This window comes from Salminus brasiliensis, chromosome 3 (assembly GCF_030463535.1).
Source record: "Salminus brasiliensis chromosome 3, fSalBra1.hap2, whole genome shotgun sequence".
Taxonomy (NCBI): domain Eukaryota; kingdom Metazoa; phylum Chordata; class Actinopteri; order Characiformes; family Bryconidae; genus Salminus; species Salminus brasiliensis.
In genome coordinates this window covers 41,828,075-41,853,268 of record NC_132880.1, presented here as the reverse complement: position 1 = coordinate 41,853,268, position 25,194 = coordinate 41,828,075, and the positions used below count along the sequence as shown (strand labels likewise).

General features: G+C 40.2%; 1 protein-coding gene across 1 annotated transcript in view; it reads left to right on the top strand.

Annotated features, from left to right (window-relative positions):
* The window catches only part of csmd3b (CUB and Sushi multiple domains 3b), a 548,309-nt gene that overhangs the window by 212,744 nt on the left and 310,371 nt on the right, over nucleotides 1-25,194 (top strand). Inside the window, exon 5 of the mRNA XM_072674465.1 lies at nucleotides 12,205-12,412. Within this exon, the coding sequence (XP_072530566.1) occupies nucleotides 12,205-12,412 (208 nt within the window). The remainder of the gene's footprint in view (nucleotides 1-12,204; nucleotides 12,413-25,194) is intronic.

The window sequence follows — 25,194 nt, the reverse complement described above, 5'->3', positions numbered from 1 at the left end:
CCATGTGCTGCTTATTTTCTGCTCTGTATTTTTTCACTACAGTTTCCAGCATTTGAAACTGCACAAAAGACCAAACAGAGCAAACAGTCCAGTGTGGGCCAGGAGGTCAGTGCTGAAGTTGTCTGTTTGTGTGCCTGTGGGTCCTGTTAATACGACTTCTTCCAGACTTTGTTTTGACATGGACCATTGCTGGCAGATCCCCCAAGCAGACCAGTGATGAATTGAACAGCTAGGGAGCAGATGATTTGGCCTAGACTCTCAGGCCCTGTTATATCACTGTGCTTGCTCCCTTTGCTGCAGTGATTGTGATGAGAAGGGACATACAGCAGCATACGAGTGAACTCTGTATATGGCCTGTATGTCTTTACCCAGTGTGTTAAAAGGTTTGTCTATAACCTTTTTTTAAATAGTGACAACTTCACCTTCACAGCCCACTATGCACACAGCTATTTATTTATGATTTCATCATCACAGTGATTTTCCACTCCAAGCTACAAAGGTAAACACGCTGGAAAGAGATCTGAAAAGTTGCAATGGGTTTATACCCATGGGGGGCTCCAAAGCATGAAAATGTGTTTGTATGCGCACATTTGTCGAGCTTGTCAGAGCTGACATTTCAGAAAGCTCCTCGGAGGGAGTGTGGAGCTGCGGCACTCTCTTTTTCGGCGGACGCTGAAGCGCTCCCCTGAGCACCCACCTGAGACCAGGCCGCACGCTAGCCCTCATCTCATTTCCCATCTCAAGGTCCACGCTATCTCTGAGCACGCTGACTTTCTTTAGGTGTCACTAGCACAGAATTTACAGATTCAGCGTTTTTATTTGTTTTATCCTCCGGGGAGCATGGCCGCCAAAACGTCCACATTTCTGAAATAAAAAGGCGAGCCCAGTAGGAGCTTCTAGAGCACAATCTTAAAAAGAAAGGTGCTTTAAATGGTTCTTTGAGCGATGCAGTGCTGACAAATCAGTATTACAGTTAATTAAACCTTTTACCTTGATAACGGTTGATGAACAATTATTTTCATGATCGACAGACGCAGCAAATTTCAATACAAGCTGCTTGAGTTGCTCAGTGGGCTCAGTGTTTGAGTCCTCCTCCTTGCTGCTTCCATGTCCCAGATTGGATGGAGTAGAGTCACACCAGTCCAATGTGATAGTCTGCATTTAAGAAGACATGAACTCACACAGTGAGGAAACTGTCTTGGCAGTTGTTGGAATACATTCAGATTCAGGCCTAGACAAACGTTTGAACCCTGCAAGATCGGTGCAAAAAAAAAAAAAAAAAAAAAAAAAATGGTGGATTTACAATAAGCTGTTTTATCACCTTTAAATTTGTGGAATGTAACTTCAGGCCAAATCTAGCACTTGTTGTCTGGAGGCTTTTGAATTTCAACAGTTCTTAATTCATCAATTAATCATATAATTGCACTTTATTTAAAATTTTTTTGAATGTATATATTTTTAATTCAACTTGACTTTACACTTTTTGTTGATTCGAATTAACATTTGCAAAATGTAAGTAAGACATGTCTGATTATTTTATCCCTTCTACCTTGACCTATTGTTTTCATTTAATTTGTTCTTCATGTGTATAATCAGCTGCGTAAAGCAAATCAATCAAATATATTGATTTAACCAAAACAAATTCATCAAACATGACATCAGGTTCGCCTATGCATGTATGACCACACACCTTTGCTCTGTGAATAAATGTCAAATGACAAAAGTGTGAAATGTGGCCTTGATAATGTTACACACTTGCCAACAGCGTTCATTTTACCTGCTAAGGTCATTTGCGTGAGGCGCTTCAGGCAGAGCTTGCTGTGCTTTTCGGCTACGGTGATTTTCATTCCTTACAAATCGCAGGGCTTGATGGGGATATGCTAATGTGATCTACATCGCAAGCACTTTGATTTCCCACATAGACATGTTTTTAAAAAAGTATAAAAAAACACATTTCTGCAGTATGCTAAATCATGCCCCAAAGAACTTCTGTTTAGTGATTAACAGAAAAGGTGGAATTTAATTTAGAAGTTTATTTAACTACTGTGTAAACCGACCTGAAAAAGTAAGAAAAAGAGAAATAAAAAGGGCTCAGAATATGTTATTTAGTATGTCATTAAAAAAAAAAAAAAAACCTGTAAACTCCAGACACTGTACACTTTTAAAGATGCTTCCCATGGGTCTTTGGCATAGGCATAGGTGCCATAGAAGATCCAGTTTTAATTCCATAGTGAACCTGTTTGTAATAGAGCTGGAAAAAATTAAGTCAGTATGTTAAGAAAAGGTTAAGACCTTTGGAAGGTTCTTTACACTCATACATTTCCAATTAAAACATGGTTCTTCTGTGTCATCATCAAGGTGCTGGATGAGAACTGTACTGGCCTTTCTCGAGCAAACACTCACAAACACACACACACACACACACACACACACACACACACACACACACACACACACACACACAAAATCACATTGTATACTTAATTTCTTTACTTGTATATATTCTAATAATAGTTAACAAACACTTTATGCATTTTTGTATCATACAGTATCATACAGTATTGTATGATAGCTTGTGAAGTGCAGGAAGACTTTGCTGTAATGAGGACAAAAACAAAAAAGAAATAAAACAATCAAATAATAGACTTTTTACAGCAATAAGAAGGTGATTTGTCTCTTGAGGGATTAAGTGGGAGAAAAGTGCACACCGCTGTCTCCTATCTGACTGTTTTCTGTTGTCTCCCAGTTTGTCTCTGATTAGGACTAATTTATAGCCTCAGCCGCTTCAATAACTCTTCATTGGGCCGAATGCAAACAATTTTGTGGTGAGGGCAGCATCTGTTCCAGTTTATTGGAATGGCAGCTGGAGAAATCAGTTGTACAATTAATGTCAGTACTGTTAACACCATGGCCATGCAAGGCCAAGTTTCCAGGACCTTTTGCTAGCAATTCCAGTGACACTAGCAAAGTCATATGTTAAAATGAATGAAAGTAAATAAATAAATAAAACAAGACTGTACTATTTCTATTAAGTGTATGGGTCAGTTAGAGATACACTAATGACACATTATTGAGAGTACTTTGCTTTACAAAAAAAAAAATCATAAATCATGTGGGATTAAAATTTATGCCGGACAGTATTTTATGCAGCATGCAAAATTATGCACCAAAAAGTGCTGTTTAACGGACGCAGTGATTAACCTCTTTAACTCCAAGAAACCGTGGGTGGTTCCACACTTCCATTTCTCATTCTTAACTGAACTGAATTGTTTTGCATTGTTTTCCATATAGTTACTGAATAAGACCTCTCAGGATTTCTGTATAACAGAGCTGTATTGTATTATGAGGTTAATAGAAGGTTTTACTCACTTGCAGGTTGTTTTTACAGTTCATGTGTAATACAAACACCTTTCCTCGAGTGAAAACTCATATATATGTAAGTCCTATTTAAAGTTACACAATGGTTTGGGCAACCATGGAAAAAATACTTAATAACATATTGAGAAGTAGCAAACCCAGCATCTCTAGCTAATCCAACATAAAATGCTATATCCCTTATAAACAGTCTTACATATAAATAAATAAATAATCTGGTCTCTAGAAGCGAGATATCCTCAGAGTTCTTGCTGCACAGCTTTTTAAAAGTCTGTTCAACAATCTTCTATGACATTTAAGTCAGGGGACTGTGAGGGTCATTCCACAATCTCCAGGTTGTCTCAACAGAAAGTTCATGGTAGTTCTGAGGTATATTTTGGATCATTATCCTATTGTAGAAGCCCTACTTTTCAGCTTCAGCTTCTTAATAGATGGATAGACATTTGCATCCAAATTTGCTGGTGGAATCTGTACACCCCGTCACTTGTGCAATATTGACAACCCACTGGCAGCTCTTGACCCCAAAACTCATCTGGCTTCTCTGGACGTTCTTTAGCATACTTTAACCGCTTTTTTTGTGACAAGGTCCCAGTTAAGATTTTCCTGTTATGACACTTATGAGGATTATGTTTGTGCAAGCAGTGCTGCACATTAAAATGGTGCACAATCCCCGTGACTTAGCTAAAGTATCATGCATGCACTTGGCAGCCATATAGGAGTTTTGATTTGCCTGTCTTACCAGCATACGAGCAGTTCTCTCCAAAAGTTTTCTTTGTCTTCCAGATCTTATCTTGACAACCACAGCTCTCCTGAACTGTTTCTTAATAACTGTCTACACTGTAGAAACTGTCATTCTTATAGCCTTCTGTTACCTTTTAATTGATTACGTTCATCTTCAGATCTTTAAATGAGAGCATCCCATGTTGGATTGGTGTTAAAGTATGAAGAGTCAGAAAAGCTTAGAAGCTTAAAGCTTAGAAATTTTAATAACTGACAGTTAATGTCCAGTTACATTATAATGAATAGTATCATTAAGCACATTTTTAAACTGTTAGATTATCAACATTAATTCCTGTAACATTAATCCATGTGATGGCACCTTTTCTTTCTAGTGGGACCAACGATTCGGTCAGTTATGAGTAGTCAGATAATGTAGTGGATAACCTGCTAGTTATCCATATGTCTAGCAAGAATCAGAAAGATTTCTGTAACATACCAATAATACATGTTGCAATATTTCATATCATAAAAATTACTTTAGATGATGAATTATTCTCATGTAGTGCATTGTCTGACTTGTTCAGTGGACTGAACTAGATAGCAAAGCTTTTAAATCCTTCAGAACAACTGAACTTCAAAACCAGATAATGTGCTCCAGCCTGTTGGCCAAACATATTGATCCCCTAATAGTTGTTTTTGAAAAGAGTCCTTGTCTCCCAGAGGACATTTCTAAACCCGATGATCCAGAGTACTGCATATAACAAGTCTTTCACAGACAGTAATATACAAGCTCTGACTTAAACCATTGAGCATTGTTTTTTTGCATATATATGTTTTCTATGGAGTGAAGTTTGATGCACCTTTCCCCAAATTCCCTGTGGAAGATAAAAGAAACTGCCTCAAAATGTGTCTTACCTCGGGTGTGATAATAGATACATCAACATGCAGTGGCATATATTGTGCTTATACGACCCGACTCAGTGCCAGCATCATGCACTTTCATGTCCAAATAGAAAACATACATTCACACAGTATCTGCACCTGCCCGTGCATACACATGTGTGCATGTAGCAGCACCGCATCCCCCAGTAAGACCCTGTCCTTGCAATTGTTGAGCTCTTCAGTGAATAAAATAGAGCAAAAGCACAAGAGCTGCTCAGCACAGCTCAATCACCATATCCCACCCTCTTGGCTGTCACATCACACAGATTATACGGCATCTCCATCAGGCTTAGATTCCACCTCCACTGGCTGACAGCAAGATGCCCCCTGAGTACACAATATGTGGATAGACGTGCCACCCACCGCATGAAGGGAAAATTGGAAAAAAATAACTGCTGTCGGAGAGAATTGTCACTGAGATGAAAATAGTAAAATTATGTACAGAGCATGTGCACGAGCTCCTTTATCAAGGGTGTCACTACTTAGGAGCTGTTCTGTTCGAACATTGCCTCCAAAATGGAGTTTTTAACCCTTCAGAGTCCGGGTGTAAATATATTTTTAGCCTGCTCCATTTTCGTTGGTTTAGTGTGAAGCTGTGTTAAAAATTAAAAACAACAACAGATGTGGCTGTGTGAATTACAGTGACTTTCTGTTCAATTCAGATCATTATAGAACATCTGCCCAAACACTAATGTGATACAGTTTGAAAATATATATATAATTTTTTACAAAGGACTGTAATTTATGTAATGTAGAGTGGCCTGCGTTATTACATTGGCACTATTGTCAGAAGATCACACCTGTGGTGCTGTAGGGATGCTATAGCCTGCAACGGTCAGGAATGTTCTCACTTTTACTGGGTGGGTGAGTTGGTGGATTGGCCCTCTCTCTCTTCCTCCTATTAGCACTATGTTATTGTGGTAGTCAGCTAGTTCAGTGGCCTCCAACCCTGATCCTGGAGAACACCATGCTCTGCATATTTAAGTGTGTACAACAAACCTGATCCAGCTAATCAGCTAATTAAAAAGCCCTACTTACGTTGGTAGCCAGTAGCAATCTGTGCTGCCCACAGACGATAGCAAAACGATAAAGGGCTAACGTTTGAATGTGACAGTCCTATCCTGTTAGGCAGGAGGGTGGTTCAGCTAATCAGCTAAGTCAGAAGCTCTAATTGAGTTAAAGGTAGTGTGCTAGAACAGGAAAACACTGAAATGTGCAGGGCAGGAGGTTCTCCAGGACCAGAGTTGGGAATCACTGTGTTAGCTGACATAATAGAGTTAACAGTTAGTGTTCTTCCCCGTGTTGATCTAACATTGTGTAAGCTGCACTTTGCAATAATGGCCACAAGTGTTTCAGAAAGGAGGGGAGAAGCTTGTGCTAGCCTTCAGCTTCTGCAGTTACTACAGATAGGAGACACGACTTTAGTTACTGCAGCGTCTTTCTGAAGCTTAAAAAAAGGTGTTGTGTTAGGACATATTGTATTCTATACCTCTCTGCTTCTGAGCAGTTGTGTCATCTCTAATGGTCCACTTCAGCCGCCTGTGTCCGCTGCCTAGCCGGGCCACGGTTGAGCCGGTGGACAGGTAGAGTAGCAGGCCCCTGGGCCACTTCAGCTTATCCTAAAGAGTATCATCAGTGCCATTGCATCCGTGAGTGACAGGTGTGTGACAGGCCCCCTCTCCCCAGCTTCTGCCTGAAGCGGCTCAATCAGGCCTACATCTCAAACCAGCTCACCATGTCAGAGAATAGATTCTCATGTCGATCTAAAGAGCTGGCTATTGTACAAGAGTAGTAGCATGTTTTTAGAATTGTACTTAGATTTTTAATTTCTTAGTATGAAGACCATAAAAAACTATATCTCAGAAAAATTACTGTCAGCAAGACAACCCCACCCTGAACACTTTCAATACTATGAAGTAGGTCTACTTGAACCATGCAGTTTCATGCACTCTTGTCCATCTTCTGTTGTTTCATTGAAAGTACTAGGAACTGTCAATGCATTTTTAGACGCAAGGCGTCTAGCTTGTTACTTGAGTTTAGCGTACCGAATATTCTTCACAATAAAAAAATATTAAGCACCTTTAGTTTGTGCCATTGAAAGGGAGGAAACTGGCAGCCTTGGCAGGTTGATCAATTACGACAATTCACAGACAGGTATTTTTTGGAGTTGGAGATTAAATATTTACTGAAGGATTCATTGTAAAATTGCAACATAAAAAGTAAAAAGTATGTTACCTGAATGTTCATTACAAGCTTCAAATGTTTCGGTGTGCCATACATGATATTAAACATATTATAGGAAACGTCCAATCCAAATTTTACAGAAAGAGGAAAATACATCATTCAATGGAAGTCATTTTGGAGCATTTCTATTGGTCCATTAATCTAAAATTGTGTAAAGAACAGCTGCCAGATTCACATTATATAAAAAAGTGAAAAACATCAAAACTGGAGACTTTTATTTATTTATTTATTTATTATTATTATTTATTTTTAGGACAGTGACAATATGCAGTTAGTTTGTTGCTAAAATAACTGTTTTTTTCCATGTCTGCATTTACACTGCTATACAACATATGCTGCTATACACTATATTACTAGCCTGTATAGTGAAATGACAGACATGAATAAGTTAATGAAATGACTGGGATACCCCATTTTTAGTTTAATGTTTCTACAACTATGTACTGAGTGTTGAATTCTGCTGCCTCTGCAATACAGCAGCAAGTCTGTACAGAAAATATAGGGCAATGTAATTCAATAGTTAAGCTAAAATCTAACCGCAGGCTAAACATACTGAATAATGAAACAGTGATGCTTTATGTACAACATGACCTTGTTAATGCAAATATGAATTGAGGGATGTCTTCTTTTCAGAGTCTGTACAAATGTAAAAGTGACATTGCTGTGGTGGTTCCTGAGGGTTTCTGTGTGTATCTACAATTTCTACATTCAATGAAAGTCAAAAATGGAGAGTATGAAAGTGTATTAGTGCAACCTTTTAAAAACACAGCACACCCTATTGAATGCTGCTTGTTTGCTAACTATTTGGCTACAGCTACTTAGATACATTGTTTAAGATTATTGTGAGGATTAAAACATGTCTGTTGCAAGTCGTAACTATTCAGCATTGCTTTTCTCACATTTGAGTGACTGGCTATGTTCCATTCTCCTGAACAGTGCTTGATTTTAACACCAGAGATCTAAATCAGTACCATCCCATTTCCAAAACACAATACAGCAAATGTGCTTCTTATAATAACACTTGTGGCTCTCATAATAACACCCAAACTTTTCCAACGTGTGGGCGTTGTGAACACAGTGGCAGCAGGAATTGGCTGTTCATTATACCCAGGAAAGGAGCAGACACGTAGACTGGAGCTACAGATTTGACCTCAGATTTGCCGTTCTTTAACTGAAGATAAGGTGCCTTTAACAGCGTGATCTGTGCGATTTGAGGTTATACTGGCTGTGTGCTGCTGCGCTACTGAAGAATGAAGGAATTGTGCCTTTTATTCCATTTGAGCTTTTTTGTGCTATTATTCCTTTAAATGGAATGTGTAGCTGCCTGCTTTCAGGTGCTCTGCTCTTTGCTTGGGCCCGGTGGCAAAGGATGCATGGAAATGCAGAATTGATTTACAAATGACTGACACAAATGTTTCCCAAAGGGAATCTATCATAGCGACACAGTCAGTGGCTCCACACCTTCAATACTAATGTCAAGGCTGAGCTACCTTACAATCTGCAGAAATCATTTTCAGGCATTATGCTATTCATTACTAAAGAGCAGTGGCAGAGAGGCTTTTCAAGTAATTTGCAAGGATTTGCATGTGTTCAGTATCAAAACCTTTTGGCCATAATTTTTTTTTAATGTAAACCTACAGGGTTGTTCTGTGGATATCATTCAACACTTCAGAGGTCTTCACATATTTACATTTTGCATTAAAAGACATTTAAGGCTAAAACCTTGGATTTCCCAGTTGGGATGAGTGAGAAATTATCATTAAAATCCAAAAAGGCAAAATAGTACATTTTGGTGCTTTGTAATGGTTTACATTCTTATATTTAATTGTCATACTATGAAGACTAATAATATACAGTGAAACTGTATATATATATATATATATACACAAAAAAAACTGTGATACACATCTTTGGTCACACCGCCCAGTCCAGCCCTACTGCCGTTTCTCAAAATGCCATACCTACTTTACAGATATTGTTTATGCTGATACCTCTGTTATTTTTCTCTATATCATTCTCTAATAACAAGCTCTCTCTCTCTCCCTCTCTGTTTCTCTGTGACTCTCCCTCGTATTGTCCTTTTCCCCACTCACCATGGCACATGAAGGTGATATCACACAAATAAAGAGGTTCTCCAGCCTAAAACTGAGCATCCAGCATGTTATTTGTCATGTTATGTAGTATTCAGTAGTTCAGCAGAGGCAGGAGAATTCATCAGTTCAGAAGAATTCAAGATTTGATATTGTCTTTATTCATCAGTGTTCTCTCACTAGAATGCATTATGCAAATACATCATGCAAACATCTGGAATCCCTGCAGTTCTCAATCAGTCCGAACTGCTAAGCCAATCTAATCTATAGCCTAATGCAATGGTCTTTACACCTTCCCTGGAGAGCTACAGTCCTGCAGGTTTCAACTCCAACCAAAATCTAACACACCTACTTGATCCAATCAAGGACTTCTGAAGACAGTAATTAGTTGGAATCCGGTGGGGTGGATTAGGGTTGGATTCAGAAGTCTGTGGGAAGGAGCAGGGTTGGAGATCACTGTCCCAATATAATAAATACCACTAAGCTTAGTCGTTTTAGTTTTCTTAACACCTTCAAAGCTTGCCATCAGAATAGTCCTTAAACTAGAAAGACTAGACGATACAGTGGTACCACTGAAGGATGTGAGTGTCCCTTTAAGTACAGTTTTTATGAACTTCTACATTTATGAGTATTTTTCAAATAATAATACATTTATTTCTACTGAATATATGTGTAGATAATTGACTTGTGTTTTATTTAATTATTTAGTCATTAATTCCCTGTTTCTGGTGCATTTGGGGCAGTGGTGGCTCAGGGGTTAGAGCACCAGGCTATTGATGACAGGGTTCAATACCCAGGCTCGGCAAGCTGACACTGTTGGGCTCCCCGGGTGCCGCAGCAATGGCTGCCCACCTCTCCGGGCATGTGCGCTCACTGTCATTGTGCGTGTTTGATCACCAGTGTGTACGTGTGTGTGTTCACTGCATGGATGGGTTAAAGGTGGAGGCCAAATTCCATCTGTGTCCAAAACTACTGATGAATATGGTTGTTTTGTCTCATTGAAATGAGCTGTTAGTGACAGCAGCAGCACCGCTTTGGGGCTGATCACACCCTCGCACTTCCAGACCTAGAATGCATCAAAAAGAGAAGAATAGTCAAGACTAGTCCTCAGTGAATAGCAGTTCAGCTCAGATGCTGAATGTGCTGATATGCTCTTGTGCAGTTCTTTACCTTAGACCACTGTGTATGAAATATCCAAAAGTAGTTCCAGTACTTTCAGTTCAGTGTGGGCTTGGGCTACTCTTCTCGTTCTGTGTGCAGTGTTTCAGAGCTATTTATTGGTTAAGGTGCACTGTGTGTCCAAATGTATGTGGACACCCCTTCAAATACATGTGTTTAGCTGCTTTAGGTTGCACCCATTGCTGGCACAGATTTGCAAATGCACAAACACACACACATAGCTTGTCTAGCCCCTTTAGAAACGTACGGCCAATAGAATAGGACTTTCTGGAACAAATAAACATGAACATATTGGCACCAGCCATGGGATGGAGCGGTATAAAGCCCCCCAGCATTGAGCTGTGGAGCAGTGGAACTGTGTTCTCTGGAATGATGGAAGCTCTTTTTTCTGAATGCAATCAAATCCTCAGATCCTCACAGCAATGTTTCAAAATCTAGTAGAAAGCCTTCTTCCCTGGACAGTAGAGATAATTACTCCAACAAAAGCAGGAAAGACTCTTTTTAATACCCTTGATTTTAAAAGAAACAATGAATGAGCAGGTGTCCCAATACTTTTGTCCATATGTAGGTGTAGTTAAGGAAGCAGCACTGACCTTTTTGACTCTGTGCGTCTTTACGGGACTATTTCCCTTGTGTCCACGCAAGTGCATGTGCGTTTCTGTGAGAATGCCTGTGTCTGCATGGTAACCAGTCTGCTCACCGAGTGTGTGTACCTTTTCTGTGTGTACCACATTGACACGGCTCTTTGCCTCAAACTTGTCAGTGTGTCTCTCTTTTAAACGTCTCCATGTTTCTCTCTCTGTTGCCCGGAACTGAGCACTTGATAGTATGTATGATCCCACGTAAAAGTGATTCTCCTAAGCAGAGCATCACTTTCTACACACATGTATATATGTATGCACTGTATGTACATACGCGTGGCCTCGCGCCGCACCAATATGTACATATAGCTGGATGCTCGTTTTGTATAAATTATATGTATATAATTTATCATGTTTGCACAGACTAGTCCATGTGTCTTTATCTGTACATAACTCTAATGTATCCCAATTTCTTTCCCAAAAAAACGAGGAAATTCAATAAAATAAATTTCAATCTGGTTACATTCTAGTTGAATTGGAAAACGTTGAGCAGAATAGACAAGAGCAGAGCTCTGAGTCTGTTGGGAAATGCAGCTGGGACCTTGCAGAATTCACAAGAACCCTTGTATTGATTCAGCCCATTTAGAAAAATAAAAAAATGAGAAGACTGAGGCCTAACCTGTGAAGCTCTAGAAAAAGCCATTGGATCACTAAAAGGTAGAGGATAGCTTCAGTCAAAATGTACCCATGTAGCTTTAAGGTGAGCTACGTTTGACAGCAGTAGATGCTGGAATAATAAACACAGCAGTATTTCAACTTAAAGTATTCCTACTAGACACAATAGCTAATAACAGGCTCTAAGCTTATATCTGGGCTGACAAATGACTTGAAATCAATTCTGATTGGCCAATTAGGTTTAATTGCAGTATTTACATTACTCAAATCTGGCATACATATAAAGTGGCCTCGACCTGATCCAGTCTCAAAGGTTCAGCTGTCATTTTCTGCTGTATACTTTGTGTAGTCACCGAAGGCCGATTCCTAACAGAAGTCTTTTCGTGTTTGGTTGACAGCTGAGGACACATGTGGTGATACTCTGAGGGGTTCAAGTGGCATCATTTCGAGTCCCAATTTCCCGAGTGAATATTACAATAGTGCGGACTGTACGTGGACCATACTTGCTGATCCCGGAGACACCATCTCCATCATTTTTACAGACTTCCAGACGGAGGAAAAATACGACTACTTGGAAGTGGAGGGGTCTGAGCCGCCGACAATATGGTGAGTCACAGCGACCGTCCACTTTCTATGTGTGTGTGTGTGTGTGTGGATGTATGTGTATGTAGGCATAGTCATGCTTTCCCATGCTCACATGTGGTGGTGGTGGTGGTGGTGGTGGTGATGTGTTGTTCAGCAGGCTTGGTGTTTAATGTGATGCACAGTGCAGTTCTTCAGTTCTTGGTTAGAAGATAAACAATTGAAAATAATAGGCTGCACTTTGTTGTTTAAGGCGGAGCTACAGCGGAAAGCAGCTGTTCAGTCTGCAACAAGGGGTTATTCAAAGTGCAGAGCCTTAATGTGTTTTCAGGAGTGGAAAGATGTCTGTTTGTAAGTGTATGTGTGTGTGTGTGTTTGTTCCCCTCTCTGTATTCTTGATGTTGCTTCCATGTGTGATGTTTTGAGCTGTGGATAATGGATGTAATCATTAGCTGGATTGGAAGCCCCTAATATTTTCTAATGTCCTCATCATAACAGTATTTTATCTTTGCCGCCTATCGATTGTGCTCAGATTAGTCTATTGATTCACCGCTCCGTTCGTGTCCACCGATTTGCCCGTGACGATAGGTAAAGGGTGGATAATTACTGCATTAAGAAAGAGCTGAGACGTCTCGCTCTGTGTTTCATTCGCATTCCTTTTTTTTCCTTTCCCATGTTTTGCTTGTGCACACAAAATCAAGGTCCTACAAAGGGTTCTTTGAGCAATGCCATAGAGGAACCACTGTTGGTTTCATAAAGAACCGTGTGCCTCATTTACAAAATGGGCAAAGTTAGAATGACAAATACCTTAATCATTGAACCATTGCCATAGGTGCATAAAATCAAGCACCTAGCCATGCTAGGTGGTTCTAAGGAGCTTTGGCGTGGGTTGAATTCCAGCATGGTTCTATAATAGGACAACAAGGCAGTTGGCGAAATTCCGTCCCTCCTAGATATGTTCCTCCACCGTCAGCTGTGAGTGGTATTATTGAAAAGTGGAAGGATTTATGATCCCCAGCAACTCAACTCACGATGTGGCAGACCATGTAAAGTTACAGAGTGGGGTCGCCACGTGCTGAGCTCAGCGCTTAGTGCATAGAAGTCTCCAACGCTCTGCTGACTCAATAACTGCAGAGCTCCAAACTCCATATTAATGCATATGGATTTAGAATGGGAGGTCATAAAAGCTCCTGTAGATGTAATGTGTAGGTGTCCCAATAGTTTTGTCTATTTGGTGTATCTTCCTAAGACCTTTTTCTTGAGAAAGGTTCTAAGAAAGAATCCTATGTCGGATTCATGATACATTTTAAAACCGCAGAATTGTTCACATCTATGCTCTTATAATAATGTATTTCATTGGCCCACCGTAAATTGAACAACCCCCCCCCACCCCCACCCCATTGGTGCATTCAAGAATCTTTTTTATTTTTAGAGGCATTCTTTCAGATGCCTTTAAAATGTTCTTTCAGATGTTCTTTAAAATGTTCTTCAAACCATTAAAATGTTCTGTTATGTTCTTTAAGGAACCAAAAATGCTTATTGTATGGTATCACTCAGAAATCCATTTAAAGCCTTTTTATTCATTTTAAGAAAATAGAATTCAAAATCCAGAGCGTGGCCGTGCCACATACATGCTGAAGAGCTGGCGGTTGACTAAGTACCTGTCCTGTCCTGCATGGAGATTGGTTGTGTCCTGTATGGGTATAGACGGAACCCTCTGCCACATTTTAATGACATTTCATTTGGAAACTGGGGTTCTCAGATCAATGAACATTAACAGTGCTGTGCATGAACCACATTACAGCTCCAAATGGATATGCAGCTGCGCAAGAGCTTCCCCCTGCATGCAAAATCCAGTTAAAAAACCAAGTTAAGAGCTGAAAATATTTACTTGGTTGAAGAATGACCTCCGCTGAAGTAAGCATTCAGGTCTCAGGTTTGCACCAGCGCTGTGTTCACACATTGTTTACACTGATTCATTCAAGATAATCTCCTACCAGAAAGCAATGGGATGTCAAAGAGGATTTTTTAAATCGTCAGTGAGCTGATTTGAATATGCATGAGATGCAAATACGCAGCCAGTCCCTCTCCTTTACTGATTGCTGCATAAACAAAGAACAGCGGACATCTGAGGCCGTTGCTACACGGCACACGAAAGGCGTTGAGTTCCGCCACCACAGTGTTTGTGTTGCTCATCCATCCGAGACTAGATCCACAGATGAACCTGCCTGACATCACTTAATCATCTGTATCATTAGTTTTGTCTTGTATTAATCTCTTCTGTGTGTAATTAATTTGTACTGTAAAACTGGGCCTGCCTTACATTTCTGGGGACAGTAATGTGACTAAAGCAAGCTGTCTGCTCATTATACAGCATGTACTACCCATTGCTTGGTGTGGCTACAGGGCTTAACGTGTTTGTGCTATACACATTCTATGGGATCTTTAGTTAGGTCATTTTCTAGAGTGTTCAGCAACATCCCTGTCTCTCTCTTTCTTTGTATACCTCTTTTTCTTCTTCTGTATACACACTCACCAATCACTTTATTACGAACACCTGTACACCTACTCATTCATGCAGTGATCTAATCAACCAATCATGTGACAGCAGTGCAGTGCATAAAAAATAAATTATAAAATAAAAACATACAGGTACAGGCCAGCAGCTTCAGGTAATGTTCACATCAACCATCATAATGGGGAAAAATGTGATGGTGGTGATTTTGAGCTGGATAGACTATTTTTTTTGAGCACAGCAGCCTCTAGAGTTACTCAGACTGGTGCAATAAAAAAACATCCAGTGAGCAGCAGGTCTGTGGATGGAAACGGTTTGTTGATATGTCGATAAACAGCCAGACTTGTTTGAGTCTACAGTACCTCAGTTAGCCACTCTAAGTACAAAAAGAGTCATTTCTAATAGAACAAATGGCTCTTTGACTCGTAACAATAGTGGAACCACTGGTTTTCCCCAAATCCAAAGAGCCCTTTAACCAGGCATGAAACCATTTAAACATGTAGACATCTAATGGTTTTATTTAGCACCACTGCCTTTATTGAGGAACCCTTGAAGAACCTCTTTTTAAGAGTGAAACCTATAGTATATTACTTGGACCTTGGTATATTACTACACTCAATGCAAAAAGGGTTCTATCTTGTAGAGAAAAATAGTTCTTTAACATAACAAAATTGGAACCCTTTGTAGTGCTATATAGAACCAACAACAATTGTTTTTTTCACCAATAGAGACGAGACCATTTAAATGCCATTTAAATGTTTAAACATCCAATGGATCTATATAGCACCATTGCCTTTAATGAATAATTGGTAAAGAACCCATTTTAAAGTGTGAAGCCCAAGAATATTGGTATCTTACTACACAAGGCTTATTTGGTCCATGGATTCATGCTTATTTGGTCCATGGATTCACTAGCTGAGGTTATTATTGAGTAAATAGCAAAGCACGTTTGTAATTTGCTCTGGATAACAGCATGCTAAATGCCTTAAATGTAAATGTGGTGTAAATCTCTTAGAGTAAATTGGGTCTTTGGCTAAAAATAGTGGAACCCTTTTTAGTGCTATATAGAACCAGAACCTTTTAACCAGGTGAGGAGCCATTTAAATGTTTAAACATCCAATGGATCTATATAGCACCATTGCCTTTACTAAAGGACCTTTAAAGAGTGTAAAACAGCCTCTCACAATGCATGTTAAACCTTCAGACCAATGAGCTACAATAACAGAAGACCATGTCCACTTCTGTCAGCCAAGAACAGAAAGCTGAGGCTACAGTGGGCTTAAGCTCACCAAAACTGGACAGTTGAAGACTGAAGAAACACATCCTGGCTGATGAGTCTGAAGGTAGGGTCAGAATTGGGCACCAGCAGCATGAATCCATGGACCAAATAAGCCTTGTCTCATCAGTCCAGGCTAGTGGAGGTGGTGTAGTGGTGGTGGGAATGTTTTCTGGGCACACTTTGGGGCACACATTAATACAGGTCAATTATTACTTAAATGCCACAGCCTGTTTGAGAAATGTGGCTGACCATGTGCATCCCTTCATGGCCACAGTTTACCCATCTTCTAATGGATGCTTCCAGTCTGATGAGTCACCTGTTTTGAGAGCAAAGGGAAGCCCTCTCTCGCTGCCTCTCTCTCTCTCTCTCTCTCTCTCTCTCTCTCTCTCTCTCTCTCTCTCTCTTTCTGGACCTCTGCCATTACTAAGTGAATGAACCCAATTAGATTATCCAAGGTAGCAGACACAGGGGGAAGTTTTTGAAAAAACATCGGCAGATATTCGAGTGCTCTTCTTCAGAGCACAGTGGAGCAGTTTGAAAGGGAAGGGTCTATTTTTCTTTGTGGCAGTCTTAGTGCATTTTGATTGGTTGGGTTATTTACTGGAGTGGTTTTGTGCTTCAGGTATATTCCTTAGTCTTTCCTCCGAACCGGAATTCTATCTCATTAGTGCCTCTGTATGTGCGTGGGATGCCCCGCGAGCACCCCTCTGCTTTGTAGAGGAGCGGGAGCACTCTGAGCTTACAGCAGCCTCAGAACCTGATTACAGGTGTGCTGGAAATGTGAAATAGTCCAAATTTTGCTTTAGCTGTCTCTCTGGGTCTTATTTTGCATCTGTTTGCATCATGTCATCAGTGGGAAGAAAAACAAGAAAAGTAATCACTAGGATGACAAGAAAATGATAGTGCCAGTAGCTCTCCATAGAGATAATGTAGTGCACTACTGCTGTTCCAGCCGAAAGATCCCCTGTGCTTGAATTTCATACTTTATAGTTTGAGTGTTTCAATATCTGTTCACCTCTCTGTATTTTGAAACGAACAAAAAATCAAAATAGCTTGGCTAGGTCACCCCAAGTTCTTACTTTTAATGCTAAATTATGCAGGTACTTATTATCTAATTTTGCGCTTCTAATAGATGCTAATTGTGTGTTAATGCAGTTGTAAATAAGGCATGATTAGCATGGCCTGATGTAATTGATATTTTAACGCATGCAGCAGACTCATGCCCTTTTCTGCAGGCATTTTCTAGGCAGTAGGACTCGAAGGTGAAGTAGGTGTAGACCATTTTTTACAACAGCAAGTCTGGCTATGAAGCACCAGAATTATCAATAGCATTGCATTCATGCAGTATATTGACCAACGATGGCATATCAACGTCAATGGCTATGGTTAACGGGCTGGCATCAGCAGATAATGCTGAATTGGAAATTACCCTAACCCTGTAACAAATTTAGCCAGGCATAACTTTGGCATATTTTGCAGTACATGGTAATCCGCCCTCCTGTAGAGAGAAAATGGATGAACCTGTCAGTAAAAAGGGGTAAATGACACACATGATCTTAAACAAACGGAAATTTACTGCTCAGTGTTGCAATGTTAGGTTTCTCCAGCAGAAGACGCAATCAGCACACTAGCGGCTTTTGTTTGCGTCATTTAAGTGATAGCTGTGAATCAGCAAACGCACATACATAAATAAACTAGTGAAGATTTGAGAGAAGAGAGAAAATTAGATGAGCTTAATTAGAAGGACGGCACCAGCACACTACAAACACAGAGAAGAGACAGTACGTGAGTGTAGATATGGGGGGTAATGTAATACACTCCACAAATATAATTTATTAGACAGGGTGCCTTGTTTGAAAGAGCACTATATGATAATAAATCTTCTAGTTTTACAGAGTAATGGTGTTCTTTCTTGATTTCCACATTATTTTGGTAAAGACAAATTTACATGCCTACAGCAAAACCCCAAAAACCAAATTCTGCCACTGTTGCTGTGTGATTTGATAATATTAATATCATCAGGTATTGGTATTGTTATCTTATGCATTGCTATCTTATGCAAATGATTAATATGAATGGTAAATATGTAAATATAACCACCATTTTCAGCAGGCATAACTTCATCATGTTTAAAAATAAATAAATAAATAAACAAACAAACATACCCCCCCCCCCAACCAATTTTGTGATGTCACAAAGAACTTTGATGGTACAAGGAGTGTTTCAGCCTGATCAGCTTTTTTTAAATGAGAGGTCTAGTACAGGCCAGCCAATCAGAACAGAGGTAAGAAAAACAGTCTCAATTTTAAAGGAAAAAGAAAGATAAAAAGACATTTAAGTAGAAATGAATGATGTTTTTGGTGTGTAAGACAAAATGCAGGATAATGGCTCTTTATTACCAACTGTGATAAAAACAAGCCTAACACTGGGTAGTGCTGCCATTCAGCCGCCTTTTCTGAACCTTAGCTGCTCTAGAATAAACTTGAAAGAAGCTCAGAACAGATTTACACTCTGTCTCACTCATCACCCTGTGTGTGGCACTGGGATCAGCGATGCTAAGCTACTGCTGATGCCTCTAAGTGTGATGCCAGCCTCTTGTCCAGATCTGTCACCCAGCTCCTGAGAGGTTCCACGCTGCTAGCGAACAGCGAGCTGCACAGCAGCAAGCGTAGTATGAGCGGCTCCCAATCCATCAGCCTGTCCGGCCTGTCAGAGCTTCAGAGAGGCCTCAGATCTGCCTCAGGTTCACCGCAGCCCTACTGCTGCGTGAAGGGAAATGTGATGCGCTTGTCGCAGCTGCTGTGAGAGTGGCCTCGACTGATGCTTCCTCAGTGTGTAACGCCTCAGCAGATCGCCATGCATAAACACACATCCGTTCTGTATCATTTCCCTGAAGTTTTATCAGCTACGCTAGCCAAAGCACACTGTCGAAACCAATGTGTCTCAGTCATTTGTTGAACAACAACCTGTTTTTTTGGGGGGTTTTTTTGGTTTTGCAAAAATCCAAAAAGGATTTGTCATTTCTGATCTGGTCTCATATGCCATATCAGAACTGTTACAGCAGGATTCCCTGTTTTTGTTTTGTTTTTTTCCAAAATGTTCATACGTAATAGAATCGTTCGATGCAGACCTCCCATCTCTCTTTGCAGACATAGTGAGAGTGTGACAAAGTGAGCATCCTGGTTGGTCTCTCTTTGTGCCTAGTAGACCAGACCAGCATTTATTATTATTATTATTATTATTAATACTGGACAAAAGACAAGATGTACAAGAATGACATGGATATCACCTACCTACCCACCAGCAGTTGGTATTTCAATACAAAGTTTACAAAGAAACATCACCTCTCTCTTTCATCAGGTCATCAGGTCTTGAGTGGCAGCCATTGTTGATTTTTCTTCCCTAATGGAAAAGTCAGCCCCATATCCCCACACCCCCTATCCTGAGACAGCTAATGCAAGCAGTGGTCAGTATATACATAACTGACACTTCCAAAATGAGCTGAGGTGTAAATGACAAGGTAAAGTATATCATATACACTCTGAATTACTAAGTATAAAACCAACAAGTATTAAATATAATTATTAATATATAAAACCAGTATGTTTTATTCGTTTTATACTCTCCACAGTTGTCTTTCAAAGAACTATTATAAATATTGTGTGAAATAGACAGTAAAAGAACCCACCTACTTTCCTATGAAACTGCCAAACAAACTTTAACAAATCTTGACTCACTTTATTTACTCTCTAAAATTGATATACATCCAGCTCACTAGTGAAAGCCTTTTGAGGCTCCATGCATTGGCTACTTTGAGAGAATATGGAAGCAAGGCTAAAAAGGGGGAAAGCTATTGCTAAACAGATTAGAAACGAGAGAAGGGCTGACCGCCGCTGGTGTTCACGTGATAAAACTGAGGGACTGTGTATATAGCTCGTGCAGGGAAACCTAGGCTAAAAGCTAACCCAGAAATCTCTTCAGCTAGCTGACCACACACTATGCTGAGAGGACACAGGGAGGACAGCATTTTTTCTGATTCATGTTATAGTGTAAAACTAGGCCTCTATGCCATCTTGGTGGCATAAACAAGCCAAATAAATTTTCATGTTTCATTCTAAGGGCAAAATAACAGGGTTGTAAGGAAGCTTGTAATACTGCCGTTGAGCATTTTTTGTCCCAGCCAAAGTCACACAATTACCATTTATGCACCAAGAAACAACTTATATATAAGTTGTAAAAATAAATTCACTTTATGGCACCTTTAAGATCTGCTGCAATAAACATCCCAACTTTCACAACAAGTTTCCTGTCGGGCTGATCAAACCCACTGCACAGATGTGTGCTCACGTGAACAGAGCTCCTCAGAATCCAACTGACGATATCCTGTCCATACATTGTGGCCAGCTTAGCTTGCTCTTTATATCAGACATCAGATACCCTGTGAATACGTGGGTGGAGTGTCTGAGACTGAAACTAGGCTCAGCAGGCTAGTGTGTATCATCCAGACAATGACAGGAGACTCCAAAAACTCCTCATTATCTTCTCTCACTGCTCTTACTGAGCATGATGTTCTTAGATCACTGCTCCCCTTCATCACTCACAGGAAATAGCTGTGTTGGCCATTATGAGAGGGGTCAAGGCAAGCTGACCTAATCATATATGACTAAAACTGCTTGTTAGTTTGAGCAGTGTCATGGATGTCCCAGACTGAACTTTGCTGACTCTGCCACTGTCCTTGCTAATTTGCAAGTTTTTCCACATTGGAGGTCCAATGTTCATTTTTGGGTTTTAGGAGTGCCCTCAACAAACATTTTTATAAGATTTCTCTACTTGTTCTACTCGAACAGCAATGTTCCAAAACCTAGTGTAAGGCCTTTGCAGAAGATCCTTTTGGACATATATCTGTCTTAAAGGGACAGGAACAGAAATAGCCCATCTTGAAATCACTGTTTCTCTGATGCCATGAGACCCAACTCATTTGCATACAGTATTTCTGCCTATTCAACTATCTGCTGTTTAGCCCCGCCCACTCACAGGACAGGCACAATAACAGAAATTGGCTGTTTTATTTTAAAGAGATACACAACCTCTGGAAAAAGGTCGCGTAAATGATATTTGACTTTATAAAAATGTTATAAATGAACTTCAGAAAATGAAAGACAAGAAACACAGAGCAGGAAAGGCAAGGAGCAAGGAACAGGATATGGGCCCTTTAAAAATGTTCCCGTAACTAAATATCCAAGCCAAGGTCCATTTAAGAACCTTTAATTTTACGAGAGTATAAATATATTAGTTAAATGCACTTTTTTAAAAAGCTCTCCAGTAATCGGCCAATTTAAACTACTTGGTTGCAATTATGATATGAATATTTTATTAGTCATTTTAAAATCTTAAGCTCAAATAGGATTTATGAGCAATAAAGAATGAACTCGAATAGTTACTCTTACAGGGGTCATTAGACAGAGACTGCTTTAAAAGGTACTCCTACTAAATACCGTCACAGCTATAGAGGTTAGCTCCTTCATCATTCATCAGGAAGAGGGAAAAGTTGGAGAAGTTTTCAGGGGGAAACTAATTTCAGCATACACACTTCTTTTTTTTAGCTGTTTGGACCTCACTGCTAGCAGAAGATCCCTCCTGACCGTCATGCTGTGATGGAAGTCAGAGGGGAGCATAATTAAGCGTGGCCTTTAAATCCCTTGAACATGTGAGGAAGGCTGGCATCTATCACAGAAAAGCTCTCTCACCCTCAGCCCTCACTGACTGCTACTGGTCCAGAGTTGGGACTTGAAAGGCGGTCTTTAATTGTGAACCTTTATTTATCTTTCAACCAGTGTTTGTGTCACCCATGCTGGTAGCGCAGGAGTTGTCCAGCAGGAAGTCAAAAATCCTTTTTCACTACATAGAAACAAATACGCCCCTCAGTCTCGCATTACAGGCCCCCCCATTAACCATTAGAAGTCTTATGACAGTCATCTTGGGCAGCCAACTCCAGCGCCTGGGGAGCAGATAGGGTAAAGGGCCTTGCTCAAGGGCCCAACAGTAGCAGCTTGCCGAGCCCGGGAATCGAACCCACAACCTTGTTATCAATAGCCTGGCGCTCTAACCGCTGAGCCACCACTGCCCCACAAGCCAACACACTAACAACCAACTGGGATATCATAGCAATAGCCCAGCAACCACCTTGCAAAACCTTAGGAATCACTATGCAACACTATAGCAACCATCTGAAATATATAGTAACCATCTAGCAACACTATCACAACATCTTAGCAACACCATAGCAACCCACTAGCAACACCTAGTGAACACAACACTAGCAATTGCCCAACTATTCTGTGTTTTCTGATAAATAATATATTTCTCCAGATAATTTTAGAGCATTTCTATTGGTCTGTTCATTCAGAATTATTTACACAGTGTACAGAAGCAGCTACAAAGTTTACACCATGGAGAAAACTAAAAATTGACAAAATGATATTTACTAATGTTTACATATATAATACATCACTACAGGAGGTGATAACTGCACCTAAGAGCCAACACATAATAAATAATTTAAACATGTTAAGAACTGTTATCTGGGTCCTTGAGATCCAGGCTCTCTAACATTTTAGACTTCTTGCCCACGCAGAGAAATATTCATTAACAGAGGTTTCTAATAAAACCCACAGCAATTGAAAACCGTCGTCTTAAGCCTCAAAGCAGCTCAGCAAACTGCCTTTTCCTGGCTCAAAAACCATGGTTCATCACCAAGCATGGCGACCCTCAGCTCACTGCTGGAAATGAAATGTTGATTTAAGGTACCGGGGTAATTTACAGTACAGTTTCCTCTAGGAGATCCTCATAAATGTGCATGATAGGAAATTGGCTCAGGATGGTCCTTGTTTAATCCTCTTATTAGACTGATATAAAGATGATAATTAGCATTTGAATCCATCATAAATATCCCATAAAAGAACCAATGGCTAGCTACGTAATTTGTGATTTTGGGTATTTCCTCTGCAGAGGCTTAAACAACAAAAGTGTGAAATAAATTGAACATCTACTTAGAGTAATGTTATGCATTCCACGTTCCAATCAATTTTGCTGGCACACTCCTCGACGTGCACTTCTGGGAAATCTACTGCAAAAGGATGGAAGCAGCATCCCGAGCAGGAAGTGCCTCCGCTGTGACCTTGGGCTGTATGGATCTGAGAGTTACTCACACACAAACACAAACACACAAACACACACATATACACATAAACATTTGACATACACACCTAAAGCCACTCTTAGTACAGTGACCACTCTTCTGACTGTGTAAAATATATATTGCTGCTGTCCAATAAAAAACCTGTATCTCCATGTATGTCCTAATTTATTTTTTCTTCGTGGTGAACACTGGGTAAATAGGTCTGGATGAATGGAGCAATAGAAATGCTCTAAATGACTTGGAATACATTGACTTCCATTCAAAGTTAAGTACATTTTTGCCTTTTCCTGTAAAGTCACCATTTTGAAGATGCATGCGACAATATGCAAACTGACTAATATTGCTGGTGTCAGTAATGGAGAAACCTCGTACCTCCTCTTTTGTGTTTTGCACTTGCATAAGATTTCAACATAGTGATGTTTGAATATTGTTTTGGGATGTGAACTCTAAACTACGCTGGGCTTGTTTTTTCCCCACCTGTTTTCAGAGCGTGACATCACCAATCAGTAAGCTCCCACAGCACCCCCACCCTGTGGCTCTCTTAACTGCACATGGGGTAATGCGCTCATTTGTCCACAGTCCAGAAAGACACAGGACATAAATTTAACACATAAGACATGCTGTAATTTTTAAATACCATCAACGTTTCTACATACCATCTTTGTGGCCTTTGTGACCATCTCTGTGGCCTTTGTGGCTCCAAATCCTCTTTCACAACCACAGTCGGTACACACACACACACACACACACACACTCATAGTCCAATGTGCACGCCTTTCGGGGGGAATAGAAAAAAAACCTTGAGGTTAAAATCCATTACAGTTTGTCCTCGCCTAAAGTGCTTTTGGTGTGCAGGATAGCGCAAAGTCCTCAAAGTTGTGACATTCCGTCGGCCAGGATGACCAGTGCAGGGGCATTTATCTGCAGCTGTGCAGCCATCAGGCAGCTCCGAAGGCTGCCTGCCTAAAGTGGAGGTGGCAGGCGACCAGGGGCTGTCAGCATTGCCAGGAGGGAGATAAGGAGCCTGGGGATGGCAAGGGCTGGCAGGAGCCGCAGTCTTCTAAAGCGCCGCTGTCCTTCAGGACAGGGCCCATGAAGGGATTCATGCCAAGCCTCTCTCACCCCCGGTTGCTGCAGTCAGGTGGGATCCTGCTAATTCCGCACGAGATCCCACCCATTCTGTACTACAGCACCCCCCTGAGAGGCTTTGCCGCTTGGCCTGTTTGTAGGTGTTATCTCCTTTTTTAACAAACCCAGGGACAATAAGCTGAAAGCCTTGTACTGAACGAAGGCTTTTGGTGTTATTTCTATATCTCCTGCTCCTCCTGGTGGTTTATGGGATTTTCAGGAGAGCAAACTAGCTTCATGTTTATGTGTAGGTGAGGTTTGTGTGTGGGTAAATGAAACCGGTATGGGAATGTTTCAGATCATAATACTGCTGATTGGTTGCTTTCTGCTCTAACCTACTGGCGTTGTGAAGCTGCAAGATACTTATTTTAAAAAATATATTATCATACAAAAACCTAATATTTCCAAAACAGCAACTTACAGGAGAAAGACATAAAACCCTCTTAACTTTTAATGGAAGTCAATGTACAAAGATTGTAATTCCAAGTCATTTTGGAACATTTCTATTGGTCCATCATTCTCTTGATTCATCATGAAATGTTGAGGCAATATAAAGAACAAAGGCCAGATTTACATTATGTGAATAACGGAGATACAATGTTTTTACCCAATAGTGAAGATATATACATTAATATATATATATATATATATATATATATATATATATATATATATATGGAGCTGTT